Source organism: Anomalospiza imberbis, chromosome 7 (assembly GCF_031753505.1).
Source record: "Anomalospiza imberbis isolate Cuckoo-Finch-1a 21T00152 chromosome 7, ASM3175350v1, whole genome shotgun sequence".
Taxonomy (NCBI): domain Eukaryota; kingdom Metazoa; phylum Chordata; class Aves; order Passeriformes; family Viduidae; genus Anomalospiza; species Anomalospiza imberbis.
Window position 1 is genome coordinate 9,218,133 of NC_089687.1, and position 22,602 is coordinate 9,240,734.

General features: G+C 43.8%; 1 protein-coding gene across 1 annotated transcript; it reads right to left on the reverse strand.

Annotated features, from left to right (window-relative positions):
• Positions 1-512: 512 nt before the first annotated feature.
• SCTR (secretin receptor) lies at positions 513-22,544 on the reverse strand. Its single transcript, XM_068195312.1, is given in 13 exon segments — positions 513-966; positions 1,979-2,020; positions 2,199-2,337; positions 2,429-2,520; positions 5,214-5,283; positions 5,821-5,881; positions 5,971-6,124; positions 6,946-7,078; positions 8,066-8,163; positions 8,458-8,561; positions 12,394-12,504; positions 16,258-16,384; positions 19,876-22,544. Coding segments are annotated over 13 exon segments (1,383 nt in total). The 5' UTR covers positions 19,951-22,544; the 3' UTR covers positions 513-789.
• Between the last annotated feature and the right edge of the window lie 58 nt (positions 22,545-22,602).

Sequence of the window (22,602 nt, forward strand, 5' to 3'; positions counted from 1 at the left end):
TAGATGTCTCAAGAGCTTTCATTTCTTCCCTTCAAATACAAGCTGGTCAAGTCTGAGAGGTACAGACACAATAGGGATGAGCTATCTTACTGAAGTTTTTTTGGTCACCCTTGGAATATGTTGTAATAGCTTTGTTACCATCTCAAAATGATACAAATATCCAAATTGGACCACTGTTTTTTCCAAGGTCCCCACCTAAAAGACGCAAAGGCAAAAACCTGTCTGAACTTGCCACTGTCACTGGAGTAATGGACATGCAGTCAAAGAGGAAACCGGAGCTCAGCTGTGCTTTATGTTCTCAGTGTCCATCATCCATCACCACAACAGAAAGGCTTTGAACCTTGGTAAATTCTAGGGATTAGTTAATTTTGCATTTCAAACCCATGGAAGCTGGCATGTAACCTTCATCATATAAAATTCAGTGTCCTCCCAGATTCTGCAGCAGAAGAAATAGAGAACATCAAAAAATCACCAATCTAACTTAGCCTGGGACATGCTGGAGAGCCACAAGGAAAATGGAAGGTCACATTTAAGGTAGAACTAGCAGCAGGTGTGGAAAGAAACACAAGTTACTGAGGGCAGAAACTCAAGGAAGAGCATAGTATTTTGGCCCATTTTGCTTTGCAAAATAACCATGGTGCTGCACAGGATATACACAAGCAGATGCGCTCCAAGAACCATTGATCTACAGCCAAATCCTGCTTTGGGTATGGACAGAGGACTCCCAGCTCAGTCCACGGGACTCAGCCATGTGTATCTGAGCATGGAGGTACCCTCAGGTGCACAGAGTTAAAGCACACTTGACCTTTGGAGGGCTTCTCTCCTGTGCTCTGGTGGGCTGGACCTCACCATCTGCATCTCTTGAGTCAAGCCGCTGCCTCCGTTACTCGCTGAGGTGCTGAGATGCTGTCGCCAGTGCTTGCTTAAATGCCACTGCCTCCATTTTCTCTGAACTTCCAGCTGAACCTAGGTAGAAAGGTCACAAAATACTTAGTTCAGCTAATTTATGTTGGAGCCCTGCACTGCAGAGAGCAGCGTAACAGGAAAATGAGAGCAGGTTACCTTTGCCAAGGTTTGGGTTTATTTATTTAAACCCCAGTTTAAGGGGTTAAGGTGAGGCCTGTTTCTTGACACTTCTAGTGATACTGTTGTTGCAGTGACACATCTTTATATTTAATTGCAGGTGAAACTGTTCACAGAATCTAGCTGGCCTTAGGAAGGATTTGGTGTAGATTTTTCCAGAATTTTAATTTTAGATATAAACCCAGGACATTTTGGCACTCTAAGGTAAAAAAAAATGCAGATTTTCTTTTCAAAACCATTTTTTCTGAACCCTGTTGACAGATCAGTCAGAGTATTTCAAAACCCTCCTTCATTTCAAAGTGACTTTTTCTTAGGCACTGGCTTGTTTTTTGTTTTTTTTCCCTTCCAATTAGCTATACATCTTCCAGGTTTTTATGTTTCCCCCCACCTCTACCAGCAGCAGCATTTCAGAGGGCAAGTTCTAGCCCAGAAGCCTGGGAGTTGTCATGCAACTATAAAGGAAACGATCCCTCTACCAAAAGCTTTACCTCATAAGAATCCTAATAAACTTGGACTGGGTACAGCTTTTGATAAATTCCCTCCTAAGGATTGAGTAAATAAAGCAGCCATGGATGGGGTGGCAGATAATGGTATCATACCTCAGAACCAGTCAGCTGTCAGTGTGACTGTGTGAGGGATGTGCTCCCACCCTGAGTTCCCAGACAGTAATAATGTTATCTGATTTATGAAAGGGTTGCAATAGTTGAGAGGTGAAGTTTGCATCTGGCATACAATTACCTAGGCTTGCCAGGTCTAGGAGGAATTTCAAGAGTGATGTTAGGTAGCTGGGAAGAAAACCCTCAGACAAAGTGTGTAATTCATTGGGGGATGTATCCCACTGATTAACGAGGCATGCTTCAGCAATAAAAAAGAATGTTATACACACGAAACTCACCTCACCATTAAGAAAACAATAAAGTACAGCCACAACAAAGCCCTAAAAGATAAAAGAATCGTGGTCACAGGATTGCAGTTTCAGCTTTTGAATGGGGATGAGGCATCTCAGGGGAAATCAGACGGCTTGGCTTTGCCATTGGAAACTCAAGTCTGTTGCAGAGTTATGTGTTCTACCTCTTTTTCTTATTTAAAAGAAATAATAGCTTGTCAAATATTACCTGGAATGATCCAAGAGCCAATTCAAAAAACAGCTGAATTTCCATTGTGCCGCTGCTTGCATCCTCAGGGAAAAAAGCAAAGATGATATAGTGGACCCCAAAGAGAGGGATGAGGAGGAGTGTTGACTTTGCAAGTCTCCTGAGAATGAAAACGGGGAAAAGCTGGTATAGAAGGAGCAAGAAATGCTCAGGTGACCTTGAATGTCTTATAAGGGATGTAAGGGACATACTTGTATTGGTTGAAATCACTGCTCCGTTTTTCAGGGGAGCTGAGCTTCCTCATCAGGATTCTTAAAATGTTGACAAAGAGAATGAAATTAATCTGGAAACAAACAAACAAACACCAAAGTAAGAATACAAAAACAACCCACCAAACAACAAACCCAGTATCCACTTATGTAACTGGCAAGTATCAGCAGAGCCACTTTGGGGAGTTTGGGCAGAGCAAAAAGATTACAGGGGTTGGGGCTGGCCTGCCTGTGTCCATATTCCCATCCCAGTCTCTGTTCCTGTTTCTCCAGCCTGCTTGGCCACCCTGGGCTCGGATGCTGGCTGCTTTCCCTGCTGGTTTGATGCAGCTTTAGTTATGGTCAGGGTTTGTTATCCAGGCAAATCACCGAAGGGCAGGGAAGCCAGGAGCATCGGTTTGGTCCCCTCTGGCTGTGGGGTTCTGACAGCCTCTGCACAGTCTGGCCCCACTTTGGATGCCGGCAAAGGGGCTGCACTGGGGCTATCACTTGCTAAATGGGACTACAAGGGCTCTTTGTTCCCTGCTGAAAACACTCCGTGTGGTTTGGGATCACGAGGCAAAGTAGTTAGAAGTGGGGAGAGGAGAGAGTCGACACTGGAGTTCTTCCTTTTGTATTTTCCCCATCTCGAAGGGTGGATATCAGATAAAAATGCTGATCTGCTCAGTTTGGGTGCAGGATGAGGCAATAGCTGTTCCAGCTCGTTTGACCCTCAGGCAAAGAGTGGGAGTTGCAGGGGAGGTAGAGCCGCCTGAGCGTGTCCGTCTGTCTGTCCCGCGGCCAGCGCCTCGCAGCCCGTGGGGCGCGACCTCGGGCTGATCTGCCCTTGGCTTGCACAGCCTGCAGACCCGTAGCCCTCCTGCAACACCCTGCACCGTGGCAGGCCCTTAACCCTCCCCTGAGCCGGGAAACTCGGCAGAGAGGCATCCTCTTCATGGTGGGTCCTGCGTGCCTGGGGGCATCGCAGCAGGGCTCTGGGGTGGTGGGTCCTCCTAAGAGAACGGGGTCTCCTGGAGATGGGACAGACACAGCCAAGTCCCTGAGTTCTTTAAAGTTACTGGATGGAAAGGGAGCAGCTGTGGCTGCCGAGGGAGTCTGCAGAGGGCTGGAAGTTTGGGGAAGCTGGGGAGGGAGGAGGAAAGGAGTGGAGCTGGAGGGAGCTAGAGGTGGAGAGCATGAAGGAAAGAAATACTTCAGGTGTGGTGGGGAGCAAAGGAGGTTCAGGTCTGGGTATTCTGGGATTTTTAACCCGTTTGGCCAGGGAAGAGCCGTGTAGGTTGAGCAGACTTTTCACTGATAAAAACCACAGGGGAAGGGGGAGCCTTGGGATTCCTGCCCGGAGGAATTGCCCGCGGGCAGCGCGGGAATGAGCGAGAGCCGGGGAACACAAAGGTGTTTATCGGTGCTGATTTTCTGCCTTTTCAACTGCTGAAGGCTGTGAGGAATACAGAGATTAGATCTGGGTTCTTAAGATCTGGCTGTTTGTTTGGTTATGTGCTTGAGTAAAGCCTCTCTTGAGGAAAACCTGCGGAGTCATGCAGGCGGCTTCTGCCTTCAGTAGCTAAACAAGGCAGGATCAGCATTCTGGGGACACTTGGAAGGCGATAGCGGGTGGGGGCCGCCAAAAGATAAACTAGGATTGTGCTTTTAGTCTTGCCTGGGTCTTGTTGGCTTTTATGTATTGCTGAGTGCTTCCTAGCATAAGAGTAGTTTCATAAAGAAAAAGAAATACCATGACCTCGTTAAGTTGATCCCAAATCACTTGTGCAAGCGGTCTGCTGCTTGTCTTGTGGGGATGCAGGATTGCTCACTGGTCAATAGGAGTAGAATTTTAAGCCACCATCTCTGCTGCCCGGCTTTCTGAGAAGTGTGCAAGTGTTGCAGTTTGTGTTTTGCAAACAAAATGGTTCTTACTGGAAACGTGAAAACCTCAACCAACCCTTGGGGTTTCGCTTGGAGTGTCAGCAGGTTACTTGAGAATAACCAACAGTTCACATTTCTGGGCTAGGGTTTCAGACAGGTCATTGCAGCATGGTCTGACCCAGAGCATCTTCATCGGGCAGAGCTACTATCCCAAGCAGCAGCTCCAGCCCCCTGGTACCTAAGGCTCTGAAGGAGAGCACCAGCAAATGCTCAAAACACAGGTGCTGAGTATTATACACACCAAACTGCTCTTGTCATCACTACTGCCTTGCACTGGGCAGGCTCACACTGAGTTTCAATGCCTGTGCCTTAATTCACTGAGCAGTGCCTCAGTGCTGTCCACTAATATATGGTGTGTGCAGCCTGTGAACTGTTTTCATTCCTGAAAACAAAAGCCAGTGGTCATGTAAGGCAAGTTGGTTTTGGCTTTGCTGAGAGAGACATTGACCAGCAGACACAAAAGTAATTATACTGAAATGTACAGCCACTCATTTCTCCTCCGGAGCTTTCCTTGAAACTGTCCAAAGCAAGCTTCCACAAAACAGCCAAGTTCATGTGAAATCAACAGGATGTGGAAACCTGATCTTCTTCAGGCTCTTGCTTCCTGGGAGGACACTAGCTTTTCTTGTGAACTTAGCTTTGGGGCATTAGTTACTAAGTCCTGCTGAGCAGAAGTTGCTTAAGCAGTAACTCATGGGTCATACCGGTTCAGACACATGCCTAAGATCAGTTCATTAACACACTTCTAAAGCATGTTGAGTAGATGAGCTCTGACTTCACAGTATTTGAAAATACAGTTTGAATCTGCTTGTCCCTTAGCAGTCTTCCCTTTGTAAAGACTTACAAAAATAGACACAACTATGGGGCCTCTAATGATCCACCAGGTATTGACATCAGTGTTAATGTCCCAACACCTGTAAAAATAGAAGGTGCAGTCAGTTATCAAAACATTGGTATATTTTCAAACAGGTTTAGTCTGTTTTGCACCTTAGATTGGCCCCTATTCTCTTTTCTACAAAACGAATTTCCTGTTCTCACTGAGTGGTACAATGTGTCTGACAGAAAACTGCCCACATGTACTGGACAGAAACAAGTCCTTCCCTTAAACTACAAACACTGTTCAAAATTTTGAAAGGGAAAAGAGAAAGAAACAAAGTTTCACTGTTCAGAAAGTTAAATACAGATATTGAAAACATCATGGTCTGAATTCATACCTGAAGGCTACCTCCTACCCTTGAAAATGCTCAAATGGAATTGGAAGCTTTTTCTTGTGTTGCTCAGCTGTACCTCTACTCACACCCACACTAGCATCCAGGCTCCCACCACTGCAGGATGTTGATTGATTTACTTGCTCCCAGCAATTAGAAATGAGCAGGACCCCATGGAACAGTGGGCACAGGGGCTGCATGCTCCCCCTGGCGTGCCAGATTCCCCTACTCCACACCACTTACCCAGTATTTTCATGGAGTTGCCGAGCAGTCGCCCATGCAGCCACAAACACCGTTGGGGCACCTGCAATTGGAAAAACCAGTCACTGCTTCACAAGTCCATCCCAAAGGCAGAAAAATCCCAGATGTTCTCACTGAAGGGAGAACCAGTACCCCATCCGAGGGCGATGAACCACCAGAGGAACTTCCTTTCCGAGAAGAAGGAAATCACCAGGAGAGTGTGGAGGTACAGTCCTTCCACAAGGAGCCAGCTGTAGTTAGACATGATGCAATACTGAAAGAAGACCATGGTGAGCTTACAGCCAGCCTGAGGAAAGAGAGGATAATTAGCTCCTGCCTGGGTTTGTTCCTACCTTCTAACAGAGACATCAAGCTGTAAATTAATCTTGGCAAATAGAGATTTTATAGCAATTAGAGGACTAAATGGGTGTCCTCGAGACAGGGTTTCACATGACAAGAAAGCAGAGCTGGCACTCCTAAATGCATTAATCAACTGCCTCAATAGAAGAACTGAATGTCTCATGGACACTTGGATTCAGGTTACTGTCTCGGGAATTTCACTATTACTACCTTCCTAGTACCAGTAACACAAATATCACCTTAGAGAAGCATATGAATGTATTGTCAATCCTTTTTTTTTTCCACAAGAAAAGCAGTTGATAAAGACAAACTAAAAATGTTCTCAAAATGTTATTTTTCTGCAACAAATATCCAGCTAAACCAGTAGGATAAAACAAAACAAGCCTATTTTTGTTCCTCTCCCTAATTCTTATCTTTTAGTTTAAAGCAGTGACCATCATCTCCAGCGTTGCTCACCCCTCCTCACACCCAAAGTTTCAAAATAGTTTGCTGCCAATAAAAAGAGAAAGGCAAAACCATTTCAAAATCTGGGAGGTCCCAGACTGTCTGAGTGCAAGCCTTTATCTTACAATCAGGTCTCACACTGCAGTATAAATCAGCAACATCTAATGTGTTCTCAGAGAAAGGGCAGAGCATACCTCTCTTCTCCCATAGCCCCTCATGATGAACCTGAATCTGGGATGGAGATTTCCTTCCCTGTACACTAAATCCTGCTAGGATCCTGCTGGGAGATTGAGGGGTGGAGCAAGCTGGTGAGCAGAGCATTACCGTGTATGCCCCACAGTAATTTGTGTCTTCAGAGGAAAACAAGACAGCATCCTTGATGAAGTTGGATGAGGCTCGCAAAATGAACGATGTGAAGAGATGCATGTGGATGTAGTTCCTTGTGCAGCGAAGTCTTCTGCAAAAAAAAAGAGACAGAGATCCAGTGAAGCGACATTCCTCACCAATGTAAGGAACCTGTGGCTGTAAACAACAGGTTTCAATCCTTAGTAGTGATAAACTGATAAATAAAGAACAGTGTTTTCTGTCTGTGAAAGGAAGACTAATCCATTTTCCAAGAGGGATATCCTAGAGAAGACCTTAAAAATCTACAGTCATATCTGCTCCACTCAGGTACTAAAACAAGCTGAACGTTACGAGGAAAATTGTGATTTCATGCCAATACGCTTGTTGTAGCATCCCTCCCTCCCTCCCTCCTTTCTGTAGTAACATGAACTCAAGGTGTTTATTCACACCTGGATGAATTTATTTATTCTGCCAGCACAGTGCACTTGTGCCTGCAGTGTTTTCTGGACTAAATCTCTACATAGTCTGTGTCCAGAGGCCGTGCAGCCTGAATATAAATTTGCAAAATAGTTGGGTTTCCTTTTGCCCAGAGGTGCCGCCCTGACATTTACTGTAAAGGAAATTAATTTCACTGAATAAGCAGCACAGTACAAATTCCAGGTTACAGGGATGAGTGAAGATAAGCTGCATGTCAGATTGCTAATAGAAACCTGAAACACTTTACCACAAGTCAACGCAGTGGCACTTAGAACAAAGTTTTAGCCACAATCTCAAGTGGGGAAAAGAGCAGCAGGGTGAAAGACACTCTGCCCAAGGGACATTGAAATAATGGGAAGACCTCATCAGGGAGTTGGTGCAAATGCCATTTGCAACATGCATCCAGCTGTGATTTGGAAGGAAAAGGAGAGCACAATGTAATGAGCAGTCCTGATATTTTCTGGGAGACAAGATTCAGAGATAAATTTTGTCACTGATTTCTGTAAAGGTTTTCAGATATACTTCAATTTTTAGCTTGCCCAGAAAGTCAATAGAAAGATTTGTGTCAGCTGAGATGACCAGAAGTCCTGGCCAAACACAAACCAGAGATGCTTCTCCTTACCTAAAGGAGGCCAGGACCACCAAGGCTATCATCAACGTCACAAGGGAGGTGCAGTATCCAACGGTGTACATGGTCTTCAGGGTCATGAAATAGGAACGCTGCAGGGGAACATATAATCACATCTTTACCTTGCCTGCCTGGTAGAGATCAGCCTGCACCAAAAGAAAGATCCCTCCTCCTATTTAATGAATAAATTTTCTTGTAAAATCAGCTACTGAAATTTCACCCTGAGCAACCACTTCCAATCATTTGCAGAAAGTATTCACGCTGAAAGCCACCAATAGCAATAGGCCCACCCGGGTTAAATCACAACATCAATCAGTCTCTCCTAAAAGTGTTTCTCCCCAGGGCCCCAGAGCAGCAGATCTGTGGTCATGGGCACTCAGACTCACTCTGGCCTCGTTGGTTGTGTCGTTGACATTGTAGCCACAAGCAATGTCAGGTCTCGGGTACGGCTCTGACCAGCCCTCACTTGTACAGTTTCGGTACACAAAACCTGTGTGGTAACAATAAAAAAAGACACAATGGGGTATGACCATTTCCAGCTTTATCTTTGTTGTCCTCGGGGTTCAGTCACCATGTAGGGTTGCTCCAAGAGCCAGGAGAGTGTGTTGCCCCAGGCAGTGCACTCTGCATAGCTGGAGGCAAAATGCAGCTGAGCTGATTCTGTTGATACTTGCCCAGTGTACTTGTGTGGTTCATAATATTGTTTGCCCACTCAGGGATGACTGTGACGGATTTGTTTTTATTAATTGCAACATAAATAATACTGCTCAGTACATCTGGTGTTTCTTGGCCACTATTCCAAGATCAGCAAACATATGACTTGTTCAGTCACAGATTCAAGCTCCATGCAAATCTGATACTCTGCTGAATGCTCCCACCTCCTTACTGTGGTTTGTCATGCTCCAAATAGAACACAAAACTGTAGATGGTCACAGATTTTCAGTAAGATTTAAATGAATACTAAAAGTCTTTTCCTCACACTGGGCATTATTATTTCCTTGCTTACTTGCAAATTAAAGGTTAGGAAGGAAATTCCCCTCACTTAAGCTGAACTTCTGGAAAGCTGAGTACTTGAGTCCAACTGTGTCCCTTGTGGCTGTCTTTGGAGAAAAATAGACATTTGCAGAATTCAACTCATTTTTCGGACTGATATCCACAAAGGGCAGTCTGTCTGACCCTCTTCTGCTGGGATGTCTGACTTTTAGACTCCTAATGCTGAGTGAGATGAATGCCCAGCAAGTTACACATGACTGAATAGGATAGTTTTGAACTTGTCCATATTAATGTTTGGCCCTAAAGTGGAAGTGGGAAGTCTTGCCCAACACCATTTACAATGTCACTGGAAGAAAATGACCCGAGCAGCTGTTTGTTATGTGCTGAAGAGAAACTATTACAAAGAAGTAAAACAACTGCCTACTGTCCTAATCACATTGATTTGTCTGGTAAGAATCATACTTCAGAAACATGGAGTGAAATCCTGGCTTTGTTGCAGTGATGGCAATGCTAGCATGTATTTAAAGGGAATGTGAAACCAGCAGTCCTTCCTAGTACAAGCCTTGCCAGAGGGCACCATAAAAGTCTATTTTTTTCTCACACATTTAGCCATGAGGACTTTAGGGTGTCTGGCTCTTGCAAAACATCCCTGCAGTGCTGAGGGAACTGAGGGAGATGCATATGCAGCAGTGTTTGGCAATGGTTTATCCTCTTTGGAGCCCTGCTGGAATTGTCAGGACAGAGTCAGGGCTCCTGCTACCTCTGGGCTAACACTGGTGACCTGACAGCATGTCTGCACTTGATTTGAACTCACCTCTGTAAACCTGCAAGGCACAGCAAACATGCTTAGAACCCTGAGTGGAAAGAGCTCTGGGTGTGTCCTTATCAGACTATTATTCTGATGCTTTTTTGAACATCTTGTTCCAGCTTAGCATCTTTGAAAGGGCCAGGCTTGCTTTATAATCCAGGTTCTCTATGTTTTACTGCAGTGCAGCAACAACAGGAAATAAGCAGCTCTCCCAAAATGTTCTCCCCAGCCTGTCTTGGCACCCAGTAAGGGGATGGTATGGTGGCAGATTCTCTACTTCAGCGTGAGCAAAGCATTGTGCTTGTAAGCATGCCTGTGACTGTTTTGTGCTCAAGGCTGTCAAAGCAGATCAGACAAGAGGAGGTGAAGTTCTGTGTTGGTGTGCACATGCTATTACATTACATGCAAAGCACAGGAGATTGTGCCAGGCACATCATATGGATGGGCACAAGGAAAATTTTAACAATGCTCCTGAGTTATGGGTGACACACACACTGGGGAAACTGCAGCATGCCCCACTCAGAGCAGACTGGGAGTCTGCAGTCTGTCTAAGGATTTGGCTTGGTGTTTACTGGTACTTTGGAACTGCCTAGGCAAGAAGGAACTCTGGCTAAAGGGATGGCTGTGGGACTGGGATCATCTGATGTGACCTTTGCCTCTGAATCCTCACGATTGTCACACCTTCCTCATTCCTTGCTTAAGACACCATGCTTAGTTCTGTTACTTGGTTCAAGATAATTTTGTTTATTTGGTCTGCTATGTAGAAAGGGACCAGACAGTCTGGGCTGCAAATGCAAGTCTAGATGTGAGCACAGAGACTAGGGTTTGGGCAGAGCTCAGAGCCATCCACATGGATTAACATATGGGCTTTTGGCATATGTGGCTGCCCATCTGCTTTGTAAGTGGTGAGGAGAGAAAACCTTTGCTTTTCTTTTGAAGCAAACAGATCTTTGTTTTTCTTTTTCAAAATTGTTTCAAACGGGGCAATGACTGTAGCAGTAAATAAACTCTGGAGTCACAAGCCAACCACACTATAAAATCAAAGAAGGTGGCCATGAGAATGAGGTTAAATTATTGCTGACTTTGTCCCAAAATGCCAGATGCAGAGACTGAAATAAGATGCTAATGATGGACCAGGTCTTGGGGTTCTGTTTTGAACACTGTCACTCTGACTACTGTTTATCAGGTTTTAGATAAGGAGGGCAACTAAAGTTTAAGCTGACGACCTCCAAGATAAGGCAGTGAACATCTGAGATGTGATTATGACCTTTGGATGTACAAATTCCTGCTTTCTTCCCCGGTGAGAAGGCCAGAGGCAGGGAGCAGTTCCCTCTAGTGGCTGTACCAGCCGGGATTTCAGTTACTGCGTGTAAGGGCCGGGATCACTGTGCTAAAGTAGATGCCAGACGGATGGTTTCTTCAGCGATCTAAGCCTTTGTGTAGTTTATCCTTTGGCTTTAAACCAGCTTAAAGGGCTCAAAGGGCAGATAATGTTCGTGTGTACAGAAAGTAGCAAGGTTTTTATTTTAATCTGAGTGGCTCATGTCTGATTTAATTTAAAGAGCACTAAGTGCTTCTCCTTTGAGTTATTTAATCTTTATTAGACAATCTAATAATTTGTCTCCTGTTCCTCCCTTCATAAAATGAATCTGTCTGCTTTTCTGTAAGTACTGGACCTCATTAATCTGTGCCCTATAACTGAAGAATGCAAAACCCTCTTCTCATTTGAATCATTAACTCCCTAAAGAGAAACGTAAACACAATTCTTAGGCATTACTGAAAAGCAGAAATGAACAGAAAGCAGGCTTACTTAATAGCTCATGATTACTGTAGTCTACTGGGAGTAAATTTCACTTCATTTCTAGCTTAGATATCCCAGAAAAAAAGGACAAAAAGCATTGCTTGAGCTCACCTCTGTTTGAGTGAATTGTTTGTTGAGCCATGAAACCTGAATTTCCATGAGATTGTGCCACTTGTATAGATCTTGTCACAGGCAAGAGAGAAATCCCCAGTGCAGATTTCCTCTTAATGAAGGCAAAAAAGGGGATCTTTTCTGCCTGCCTAGCTGGATGTTTTGCCAAAACACGTACGAACCTAATGCTGTGTGAAGTTTTGTCCCCATCAAGCTCCTCTGGGACCAGCCACTGGCTCTAGGAGTTATTAAAAGGGAAAGACAGAAATAAACACAGAACCGGAGTGGAGAAAACCCTTTTCCTTAAGAAACCATGCTAAAAACCTGCTTTTCAGGATAGCATTTAATTCCTGCATTTTTTTCCATCTGACTAGAAAACACAAACACTTAAAAGATCTTGCTACTTTAATTCCAGGCTTTTCTATGTTCAGCGTAGAGGTGGGAACAGACGTGTTAAGTAACTTTTGTTCTTTAAAAGGAGGGAAAAATATTCATTTCAAGTTCAGACCTGAGCATAGTGTTTTTGTAAAGAAATAAAAAATAAAGTGTTTAATAAATATATGTTTAATAAAAAACACCTGGGTGAGAAAAGCATCATTTTAGCATTACCTTTTTTCCCAGTCAGCATCTGAAAAAATTCAGGGCAGTGAGCATTGACAGTCTGTCCCGCAGTGGATGAAGGCCAGCAGCTCATGTTGTCCCACATTCCAGCACATCTGCCTGGGGGGCAACAAGGAAATACCATACAGCATCTCCCAGTGATATAACATTATGAAACGTCTTCCAACAATGAAACACTGGAAGACATCCCCAAGCAGCGCACCACCATCCAACATCTCCCACGGACCAAGGCAGCTACAGGAACAAAGATGCTCAGTGCTCTGAAAAGCAAGCTGGATGAGACAGAGCAAGTCCTGCTGAGAGCTGGAAAGGACAGAGCAGGTCCTGATTGCTTCAAACCAGCCCCAGCAAGATCCCAGACCCATCCCACTCTTGTCATTGATCCCACTGGTCACTGCTAGACATACAAATAGCAATTACAGTCATTCTGAATTTCACATCAGGCCTTTTGCTACCTGTTTGCTGGTAACTACTGAATGGCCCTGGAAAGATGAAGGAAATCAGATGGGAATATTTAAACTTATTTTCAGCTTTCTAAAGCTTTCACTTTGCGTCACCCTAATGATTTCCTTACAGAATATTTTTGTAATTATGAACAAATGCAAGTATATGACCCTGCTTTAGCAGGTCCCCTCTCACAGTCAGAGAGGGAGGGAGACTTTTCTAGCTGCACCCTCAGCTTGACTGTATTGCCTTCTGGCAGGGCTGGTAGAGATGCATCAGTGAGCTCATCTGGTGGCCAACAGAACAGAGTACGATGGTGATCTCTACTTAGACATCTTGCTTAGGTGCTGGATGCTGACATGGATTAATTTTGGCCGGAGGTGCAGAGTGCTAGTGGAGAAGACCTACATTTGATGCTCTTTGTACCACAGAGAAACTGTAATCCTACTATTTCTTATTTTGCTCTTCTCCAGATACAGATTGAAATAATTCAGACTCATTCCCTTTTGCCTCCACTCCCTGTCAATGGTTTTAGCACAGCTTTCTTTGAGGGGGGGAAAAAAGCCACTGGGGTGTGTCAGGACTACCCTGTGCCTGCTGTATCCGGACGTGTGCCGTCTGCCCTGCATGCTCCCTGAAAGCTGAGGGGAGGAAGTGCTGACCAAGCACTCTCCTCAAACACTTCATGCTTTATAAGGCCAACCTCCATTAGCCTGACAAAAATATTTACATTTCTAGAAGTGTATTGATTTCCATCTGTGCAGCAGTCCTAGTGCCTGAAAATACAGAGCTGTTCACAGCCAGGGTGGCACCTCAGCCCTGGTGTCCTCCCTGTGCCAATGTTTATAAGTCTTGGAAAGGATTTACTTCAAAGCAAAAGTTTAAAGGCAAGCAAAACTTCACCTTAGGTGATATTTATGACTTAACGTGCTGCATTGTTTGGTTTATTGAACCTTCATGCCAACACCACAGGCATAAAACCCCAAAATCAGACCCAATGCACAGGAAAACCTGGCAAAATTATGATTTCGGGTGGTTTCCATCCAGGAAGAGAAAACATAAACCGGCTGAGCTATTCCTCCTGCAGGGGGCTTCTTGTTACTCCTCATGGATAAAAGCTGGTTTCTCCCACCCCCAGCTAGATAAAGAGCCTCGGGGTGGAGACAAAGCACAGCAACATCTCCTTCACAGAGCCCTGTGCATTTTGGGATCTCCCTCAAGCAGCACTCAGAGCATTCTCCCAGCAGCAATACACCATGATCAGGGGTCCCCGGTCTCCAGTAGCTTCCCTGCCCTGCTCCTTGTTCCCAAGAGAATTTTCTTGTCTTCACTCATGCACTAAAAAGAGCATAACTATTACTTGGGTTATGTTAATATTACACTGCTCCCTTTCCCAAGCTAATGTTATCATAAGGGCAGAGTCCCTTTTCCCTTTTACCGCAGGAAGATAAGAAACACTCACTGCTCAGGTACTTTGTGCCTGATTCCCCAGCAACGAATTCCTTTATTTGAGCCATTTTCACAGAGATGTGAGCTCAGCAGCAGAGATGGCATGGTGGGAGCTTGTTCCCTGCTTTGTCCTTTTTCCTGCCCGTGCCAGTCAAAGCTTGTGGGGCAGGTGCAGGAAGGACAAGGTGTGGAAGGTACCCCACACCCTGTAAAGTCACCTTTATTCCTCCCTGCATGACCCACCAAGGGTATGCACTGAATTCCTCAGCTTTGTTTCTCTCTTCTTCAAACTGAAATCCTTGTATGAGATTTTCTCCACAAGAACTTCAGCATGCAGATACCTTAAAGGCTGAATGTATTTTCAGGTGTGTTATTTCCCAGAATAGAAGCATTACTCCCTAGTTTACCAAAGTAATAAACCCCTCTTAGGGTTTGGTAGAATTTTAGGTAGAATTACCCCATTTAAAAATTCCAATAGTGAAAGGCCTTGGGTGAATTTTAAGATGTGGATCCAGTTAAAAATTGGATTAAGTCTTTGTTGAGAAGCTACCATTTGACTGAGACAAAACAAGTCCATCTGTAAAATAGTACTCCCTGCTAATGCTAGTGCAGATCCACATCTGCATGGTCCTGTGGAGTTTAATGTGTCTGAATCTGCTGTGGAGCTCTGGTGCCAAGGAAACACAGAGCTGAACATGACAGCCATATCACAGGATCACAGCAGAAAAATAAATAGGCTGACAAACCAACCTGCTCTTCACTGAAGGAAATAAACTATACTGATTTATTCATATCATTAAACTTCTTACATGCAATGAGACAGATCTGCCTTGTGGAGTACCTGGAAGCCTGCCATAAGGTATCTTGCCACTGCTATGTGGCTGTAATGCCCTGAAGCTGTGCTCACACCCATCAGTCTGCAAGGGACAGGGATAAAACAGTGACATAGAAAAATGCAAGGCATCCTAAGAAACCAGGCAAGTTCTGTCCTTGGGCCAGGTCATAGTGAGATTGTTCTTTGCCTCCAACACTATCTGTTAGAGAGGAAGGCTTTGAAACTAAGAAAGCACCTTAACTCTAGCTCCACATGGTAGCCTATCTGTGGCCAGGATAGCCTGCACACAACACATCTCATGGGAGCTCCTTCCCTTCTGATGCTGGTGAGAATCTTGCCCATGTTACAGTGCACAAAAGTCACCCAGAATCAGTTCAGTCTGTGAGATGCTGTGAGTGACACAGCCCCATCCTTAGTGGGGATGGCTGGTCACACACTAAAAATAGTCACATGTCTTGTCTACACCCAGTGTCCTCCCTGAGATGCTGACCCAGCAGCTGCCTGGGGGAACTAACATGCAGTTCACAGACAAGGTTTAATAATCCCTTGCACATGACCCCAGTTTCTCAGCTGTGAAAGCAAAGCTGTATACACGATGAGGATTCATCATGTACACAACTTTCCCAGGCCAAAAAGCTCCTTTGTATGATGATAAATCCTCACTGGAATTCAAGAACTCTGTTAGGTGACAGTAACTTGGAACAAGGAGGAAGCAATGAGGACCTTCAAGCCACGTGATTTAAATGTTGGCTGCTGGTCTTCATTGATTTTTAAGGTAAATATAGTTAAGTAAATTTGCAGTTGCTGGGGTGACTTTTTAAATTATCCTTTTCCAAGAAGACGTGATTGCAATTTGCAAGATTTTATTGCTGGTTTGTTCCCTAGTTGTGAGGATTGCAGTCAAGCAACTGGGTTAGAAGGTTCCCACAATTCTTCCTGTCACAGTAATGTCAGAATCCTGCTCTCAAAGCATTGTAACAAATCTTACCTGTTTTTCTGCTCCTAAAGGAGAGATGTATTCTAAGTGCATACTTCCTATGGGGAGCAATGCCAGGGTGTCTGAGTTTGAAGCACTCAGTTCATGTGAGAGCAGCTTTTATCATGTGCATTTGTTCAGCCTTTACCTGAGCTCAGGAGCAGATCATTTTCAGTCGTTCTGTTCCTTGCCTCCAGGGAAAGAGTCTCCACACACTTTTCTTCCTCCCTTTTCAGGACGCTCAGAAGGTCACAGACAGGTGGAATAGCTCTGATCTACAATTTTTTAAAGCAGTGGAATCACTTTTCCTCTTAAAACTTATAAAATCTCAACAGAATATATCCTTTATATGCTCATATTCCCCATGCAAATATATAACTTGATTGTGGGCAATATTTCCTTGAAATACAGACAATTTTCCCAGTTAAGTCTGCATTTTTGTAGTAGCAGCAGGCAAGCACAGACTGAGTTTATGTCTTCTCCCTTTTGCTGACATTACTGACATTGAGAAAAATGTGCTATTCTCCTAAATTAAATACATGAACAGGATGCTCTTCCAAAAGACTGCAGAAACATCCAGGACACTGCTGGAGTCTCCTAGAGTAACAGAGAATTAATCACTCACCCACAGCTGTGTTAAACCATACACCTGGCAGGTCATTTTCCTGGACAAAAGTGATCCAAATATGCCCACTGGTTGCAGACCACCCAAGCCTGTTTCCCTGCTACCATTTGGTAGGTGCAGGAGCCCACCTGAAAGCAGAATCTCACCCAGATTTTTGTGGGAATGTAGATGGTAATTTGTCCTAAAGTAATTTTTTAATCTTCCCATCCTCCTTTCTCATAAAACCATGTGGAAATGTTAGTGTCCACTCAATCCTGATGTAGCAATTAAAATGTTTGTTTGTTTTATGCAGCTGGACCAAAATGAGTGAAAAAAAAGCCGCTACAGACCATTAAAAAGATAAATATTGAAAAGCATTACAAAATTATTTGCAGGACAAGGTCTTAACAGTTACATTGTTCAGAAAAAAAGTATTTTTACCCTTTGCAGGGTAAAAGTTATTTTTACCAGTGTCGATTCTTTTTGACACAAGAAACCTGAATATAAGTGGATGTCCATTATAATGAATTAGATAATTTCTCTCTAATGGATAAACCCAAAATCTCTACAAATTCTCACAATGGAACTTTTATGTTCATATATATAAATGCATGTGTATGTACACACATAATGAAGAGATTAGAGGCCAGTCATCAGGCTCTATTAGTTGAAAAATATCAGATAGAATTTGTTTATGTTCTTTGTTCAAGAAAGTTAACCCAGAAGCATCACATTACTGCTCAACCTAATAAATCTTGTAGCATTGCTGATCATTTTCAGATTAGATTTGGGAGAAAGAACAATCCCTGAAAACCTTGTAATGAGAACTATTACTTTTCTACAATTAAATTTTAGCATACCAGACATTAGAGACTATATTCCCACTATTTTGCCTGGAAATGTTTTGAGTATTGCATCTCTGAACAAAGATTGATCTTTTCAGCAGTGTATCGTACCTCATCTAATTGGTCTGCTGTGTAAACTTGTGTTTAACTTCAGTATCCTTCTCCCTTGTTTTTGTGTGTCATGAAATAAATGAGCTAGAAATACCTGGTTTTGCACAATGTAATAAGTTCTCTGGAATCACACAAGTAAAGACTTTATATGAAAGAAACACTCTTCTGATGCGAAGATTTGAATGCTGAGCATTTGAAGTGGCCAACATAACCAGTTTGGTTTGCATACGGGTTGTTAAGATGATACTGAACATATGTAAAAATAAATGCTAGGAATCATGTTAGCAATGATCTCAGAAACAGGGGAATACTCCATCTTACATTATGTGGGCACTGTTTTCCTTTAAGAAATGTGGGTCCTAAGAAAGTTTTTGTTTAGAAAGATTTAAATTCTGTGTTATTTCTTTATGGCTAGAGTGAGGCCACACACTTTCAGCACACCCAGCTGTGAAGATCACCCTGATGATCTGATACAGCATTACTTTCTTACACCAAGTGTGTTGTTCAAGCAGGAGTACAGCATTGGTAATGCCTTACAATTACTGTTTTACCCCACAGAGTGATGTCCACCCTATTCTTCTAATCAGCTGGATACCACTTCCTGGGAATAGATGTGCAACTAACAGGATTTTAAATCCAGGGAAAGCAGAGAGATTGCAGGTGTGGGTTTAAAGACCTTGTTTCCCACCAGCCCTGTCCCCGAGCCAGTCTGTGACAACACTGGCATCCGAGGGAGCAGGCTGGGTACGAGCACTTGGATGTTTGCGGAGCGATGCGAAATCCACTTCCCATGCCGTGGCCGGATAACCCCACTCTACCACCAGCTGTGCTCAGTCTCACTCGTGTTTACCATTGACAAGTGGGAGCAAACAGCCTGCCCCTGCTGCTTGAGAACGAGGAGGAAAAGGGGCTCCTCTACGTGCAGTTTCTATGTCTCTTCCTAAACAGTTCCCTGAAACAGTTGTGATCTCCTTGACACTTCACCAGCTACTAAAAGGATTATTAACTCTATCCCAACTGAATCCAGAACAGAGAGAAAGATCTCTTCATATTCTGTTTAAAGACAGATACCAAACCCCTTCCAAACAGAGATAACTGTAATAAATAGATCTCAAGAACGGGCAAAAAGCTGCAATATTGATAGCAACAGCCAACACAATTTTTAAAGTGTGAAATGAATGGATCTAAACATTATCCAGAATTCTCAGCCATTTCATTTTAAAATAAATGGATTTAGTATAATAAGAGGATTTAAGGAGCAGATGCCTGGAAAAATCAAAACATGTATTTTGAAAGATAAGAAGAAGCAATAGAAGGTGGTGCTCTTGGGTACACCCTGAGCGATGACATCTATTTACAGAGTCCTTTAGGTAGTACTAAGAATAAGAAACCAAAATTACAAGAAAACCATCACAGTCACAATTTTCATTGCAGAAGATGATCAAAAGGCAAAAAGTTTGAAGATTGCATTCACTCAGTAATTAAAATGTCTAGGCAGAACTCCGGTTTTCTCACAGTCAGAGCAAATCCTCTGCTGGGACAAATAAATTGATTTTTCCCTTTGTTGCAATGGAACAGTGATTTGATCCTTTCCTAACCTCTCACACCCAAGCTAGACATATTTCACCCCTTGTTTTATATGCATTCAAAATCTGAATAAACTGAGCAGCACCTGGAGATTACAGCCCAGGTTCCACTCTCCTTTCTGACTGATCCAAGCACCTGGAGCTCAGCAGTGACAATCTGCCACATAAAAATCAGTAAAGTGATAGAGCTAAAAAAAGAAGACAAACTTTGTGGTATAAACATTGCTTCACATGCCTTCAGTCTGAGTCCAGGGAGGCACTGCTAGATGTGGACATTGCCCCTTAAGGTATTTGATTGCTGGTGTAAATCAGTAAAGCTTCTCTGAATGGAGTTAAATCTTTTGTCCTTCATCACAGCACCTGCTGTGTTTGTCAAAGTGAGTTAGTAACACTTCTGTCTTTATAAAGGTGGGGAAGCTGAGGCATCCAGCATCTAGTCATCTGGCCACTGTCAATTAGTGCAGGAAGCAGCAGAAGCAAGAAGAAAATTTAAAAATCCCAGGTTCTACACAGATCTTTTTAAACAGAGACACCACAACTTCATGGAATAGAGGTGCTCACCATTACTCAGATAACATGTGATTCCATGCAAAAGGGAATAAATAGTTCTGAGCACCTACCGGGACAGTTGAAATCCAGAAGATCACCCAGATGGTCCACATAGTCAATCACAGTCTGTTTTCTTCATCCCTCATGCATCATAGGTCAGCAGGCTGTTTGTATGCTCTCCAGTGTGGCTCCTAGCTCTTTTCACTTCATCCTTTTCCCTTGCTTTTTTCCCTTCCCAGCTTTGACCATCCTTAGCCAGTGTTCGTCTCCAGCTTCTGAGCTCTAGAGAGCATCAACAGTGATAGGAACCCCCCTCCCGTCCACCCTGCAACTCTCCTCCTCCTCTGCAGAAGCGCCCTGTCCCAAGAATTACAGCACCTCTCTTGAGCATGTTCCTACTGTTGTCTGCCTCCCTTCCTGGCTATTATTCACTGTTATCGATGGGTGTCGCTGGGCAATGATCATTCCTCATGCTCCCACGATAAGGGACCAAGCAGGGCTCCCCTGTAAGATGTCAGCTCCACAATGGCATGGGCAAACAAATCAAGGGGAAGTACAGCCCTGGAATAAGTGCTCTGCTAAGTAACTGAGTTGGAGGAATGTGCTTCAGGCTGCCTGCACTGCTTCTGCTCTCAATAGCTCTGCACATGCTTCCCACAGGGAGCACACATCCCTGAGAGCCAGAAATCAGGAAGCTGGCAGAGCCTGCTGCAGGTGAGCCAGCTGCCTGCTTGTCCTCCCAAGCCCAGCTGAGCACAGCTGTCAGAGCCGAAGACAACATCTAGTCTGGGATAAACAAGGAATCTGCTTCTTCCCTTCCAGAGAAGACTCCAAATACTCCCTAGTTTTCATCTTCTTTATCCTTTCTTCTGGCATCTGAAGAAACACACAGTCTGCATTTCATCCTAATGCTATAGACTGCTAGGTATCATTGCATTTGGATCCCACTGGTACCTCGTTGCTGGGATGTAGATTTCAGACATCCTGGGTTTCCCAAAAACAGTTCCTTGGCAGTCCCCTCGCCTGTCAGCAGAGCACACTTTGTTGTTCCTGGTTTTGTTTCTGTGGCAAAACTATTGTAAAGGGGCTGTGTGCTTAGCTGGGTGTGAGCTCCCAGCTGCCAAGGCAGGCACTCGAAACCCTTGCTGTTCACATACACTTCTGGCACAATACTGAATACAGCTTCAAAAAAGAGCCAAAGTTTGCACTGTGTACCAGTGCTCTTTCTCAAAGCACAACAGTCCTCAGCTTGTCTCAAAACATCTTTTACCACTTATTCCGATTTGCCATCACCAGACAGGTCAAATCTAATGAAGGGCTGCCCAGAACACAGATGTGCTCCAGGTTTACCAGTAAAGTCAATGACTAGGAAAAATATGTGACTAATTTCCTGTGCACTGAAAATCCTGCCATTGGATTAAAGTCATCCACTGAGCAGCACCATGAAGGAATTTGGGCTGCCTAGCAAGTGCTGCCCTTTCCATGCCCATCCTGACTCCAGCTCGTCTCTATATGTGCTCATGAAGATTGCTGAGTTGCAAGGCTCCCTCTTTCCCTGCACACGAGCCTCATCTCTCCCCACAGTCCCAGAGCAGCAGTCAGGCAAGTGGCAGCATTTGCTTAACCGCACACTGGCTCTGTCCTGCTCATCCACCATACTCACACAGCATCCTTTCCCCCACAAATGGCAAATGCTTCAGTCTTCCTTGCCCCAGTCCACACTAAACTTGTAGTGATTTTCATTTCTTGAAGGCATCTGCTTCCCCACAGAGTTTGGTTGAAAATATCAAAGAGTTAAACTGTTGAGAGGGGGTCTGAGAGGCAGACAGACAATGGTCGCTGTAGTAGTCTGAAGAAACCACACTGACAACGCTGCATCATCTCAGTGGGGTGCCAAGTCCTTCTCTCTCTTCCTTTGGCTGAAGGAATGTTTTATTATTCCATTCATATTGCAGCATCTTCCCCTGAAAGCCAGCACTGTTTCTTGCATTTATGTAAATGAGAGAGCTTTGCTTCTGAATGTACTTTGGAGTGTGGCGCTTTTTCCAAAATAGGCCCAGGAGTCTGGAGAGTCAATGTTGGATTTAAACACTGACACTGCAAATTAATATTTTGTGATCCTCCCATTTTATTCACGTGCAGGCTGAGTGTTTGAAAGAAGATGGATGCAAAATAAAACCTGGGAGAGTCTCACCTGTGCAAACCATTGCTTGACTCACAGCAGGTGTCAACCCAGTGGGACAGACAGGGAGAGCTGGGAAACCTAACAGCAGCAGCAGACTACAAAGATTTATTACCAAGAATTCACAGAGCCCCAAATGAGACGTTTGTTTAATTAAGCAATAGCTGTGTGCATTTGCTTTTATACCTACTCTGTATACCCCTCGTAAATTTGTCACAGCTGGAATTTCTTTCAAGTCTGATATCTAAACCAAGAAAGAAACATCTGAATTTGTTCACACCATTTCAAAGGACTTTTCACTGTAACTTTAGGAGTAAATAAAATAAATTGCTTTGTATTATTCTGATTGTAGGATTGCTTACTTATCAAACACTAAGCAACTTCGATTGTAAATATTTATTTATTAATACTTAAAATTTCCATTAGTGCTTGAAACAACTAATTTTTCTCCTCCCTTTGCTAAATAATTAAATTGTTTGCAATGACTTTACTACAGCTTGACAATCAGGCCACACATTTTTCATCTGACACTTGGAATACAAAGACAAAACTGAGGCAAGAATCACCTATTTAAACCCTGGTTACCATTCTTTATTTATATCAGCCTTCCCAAGGA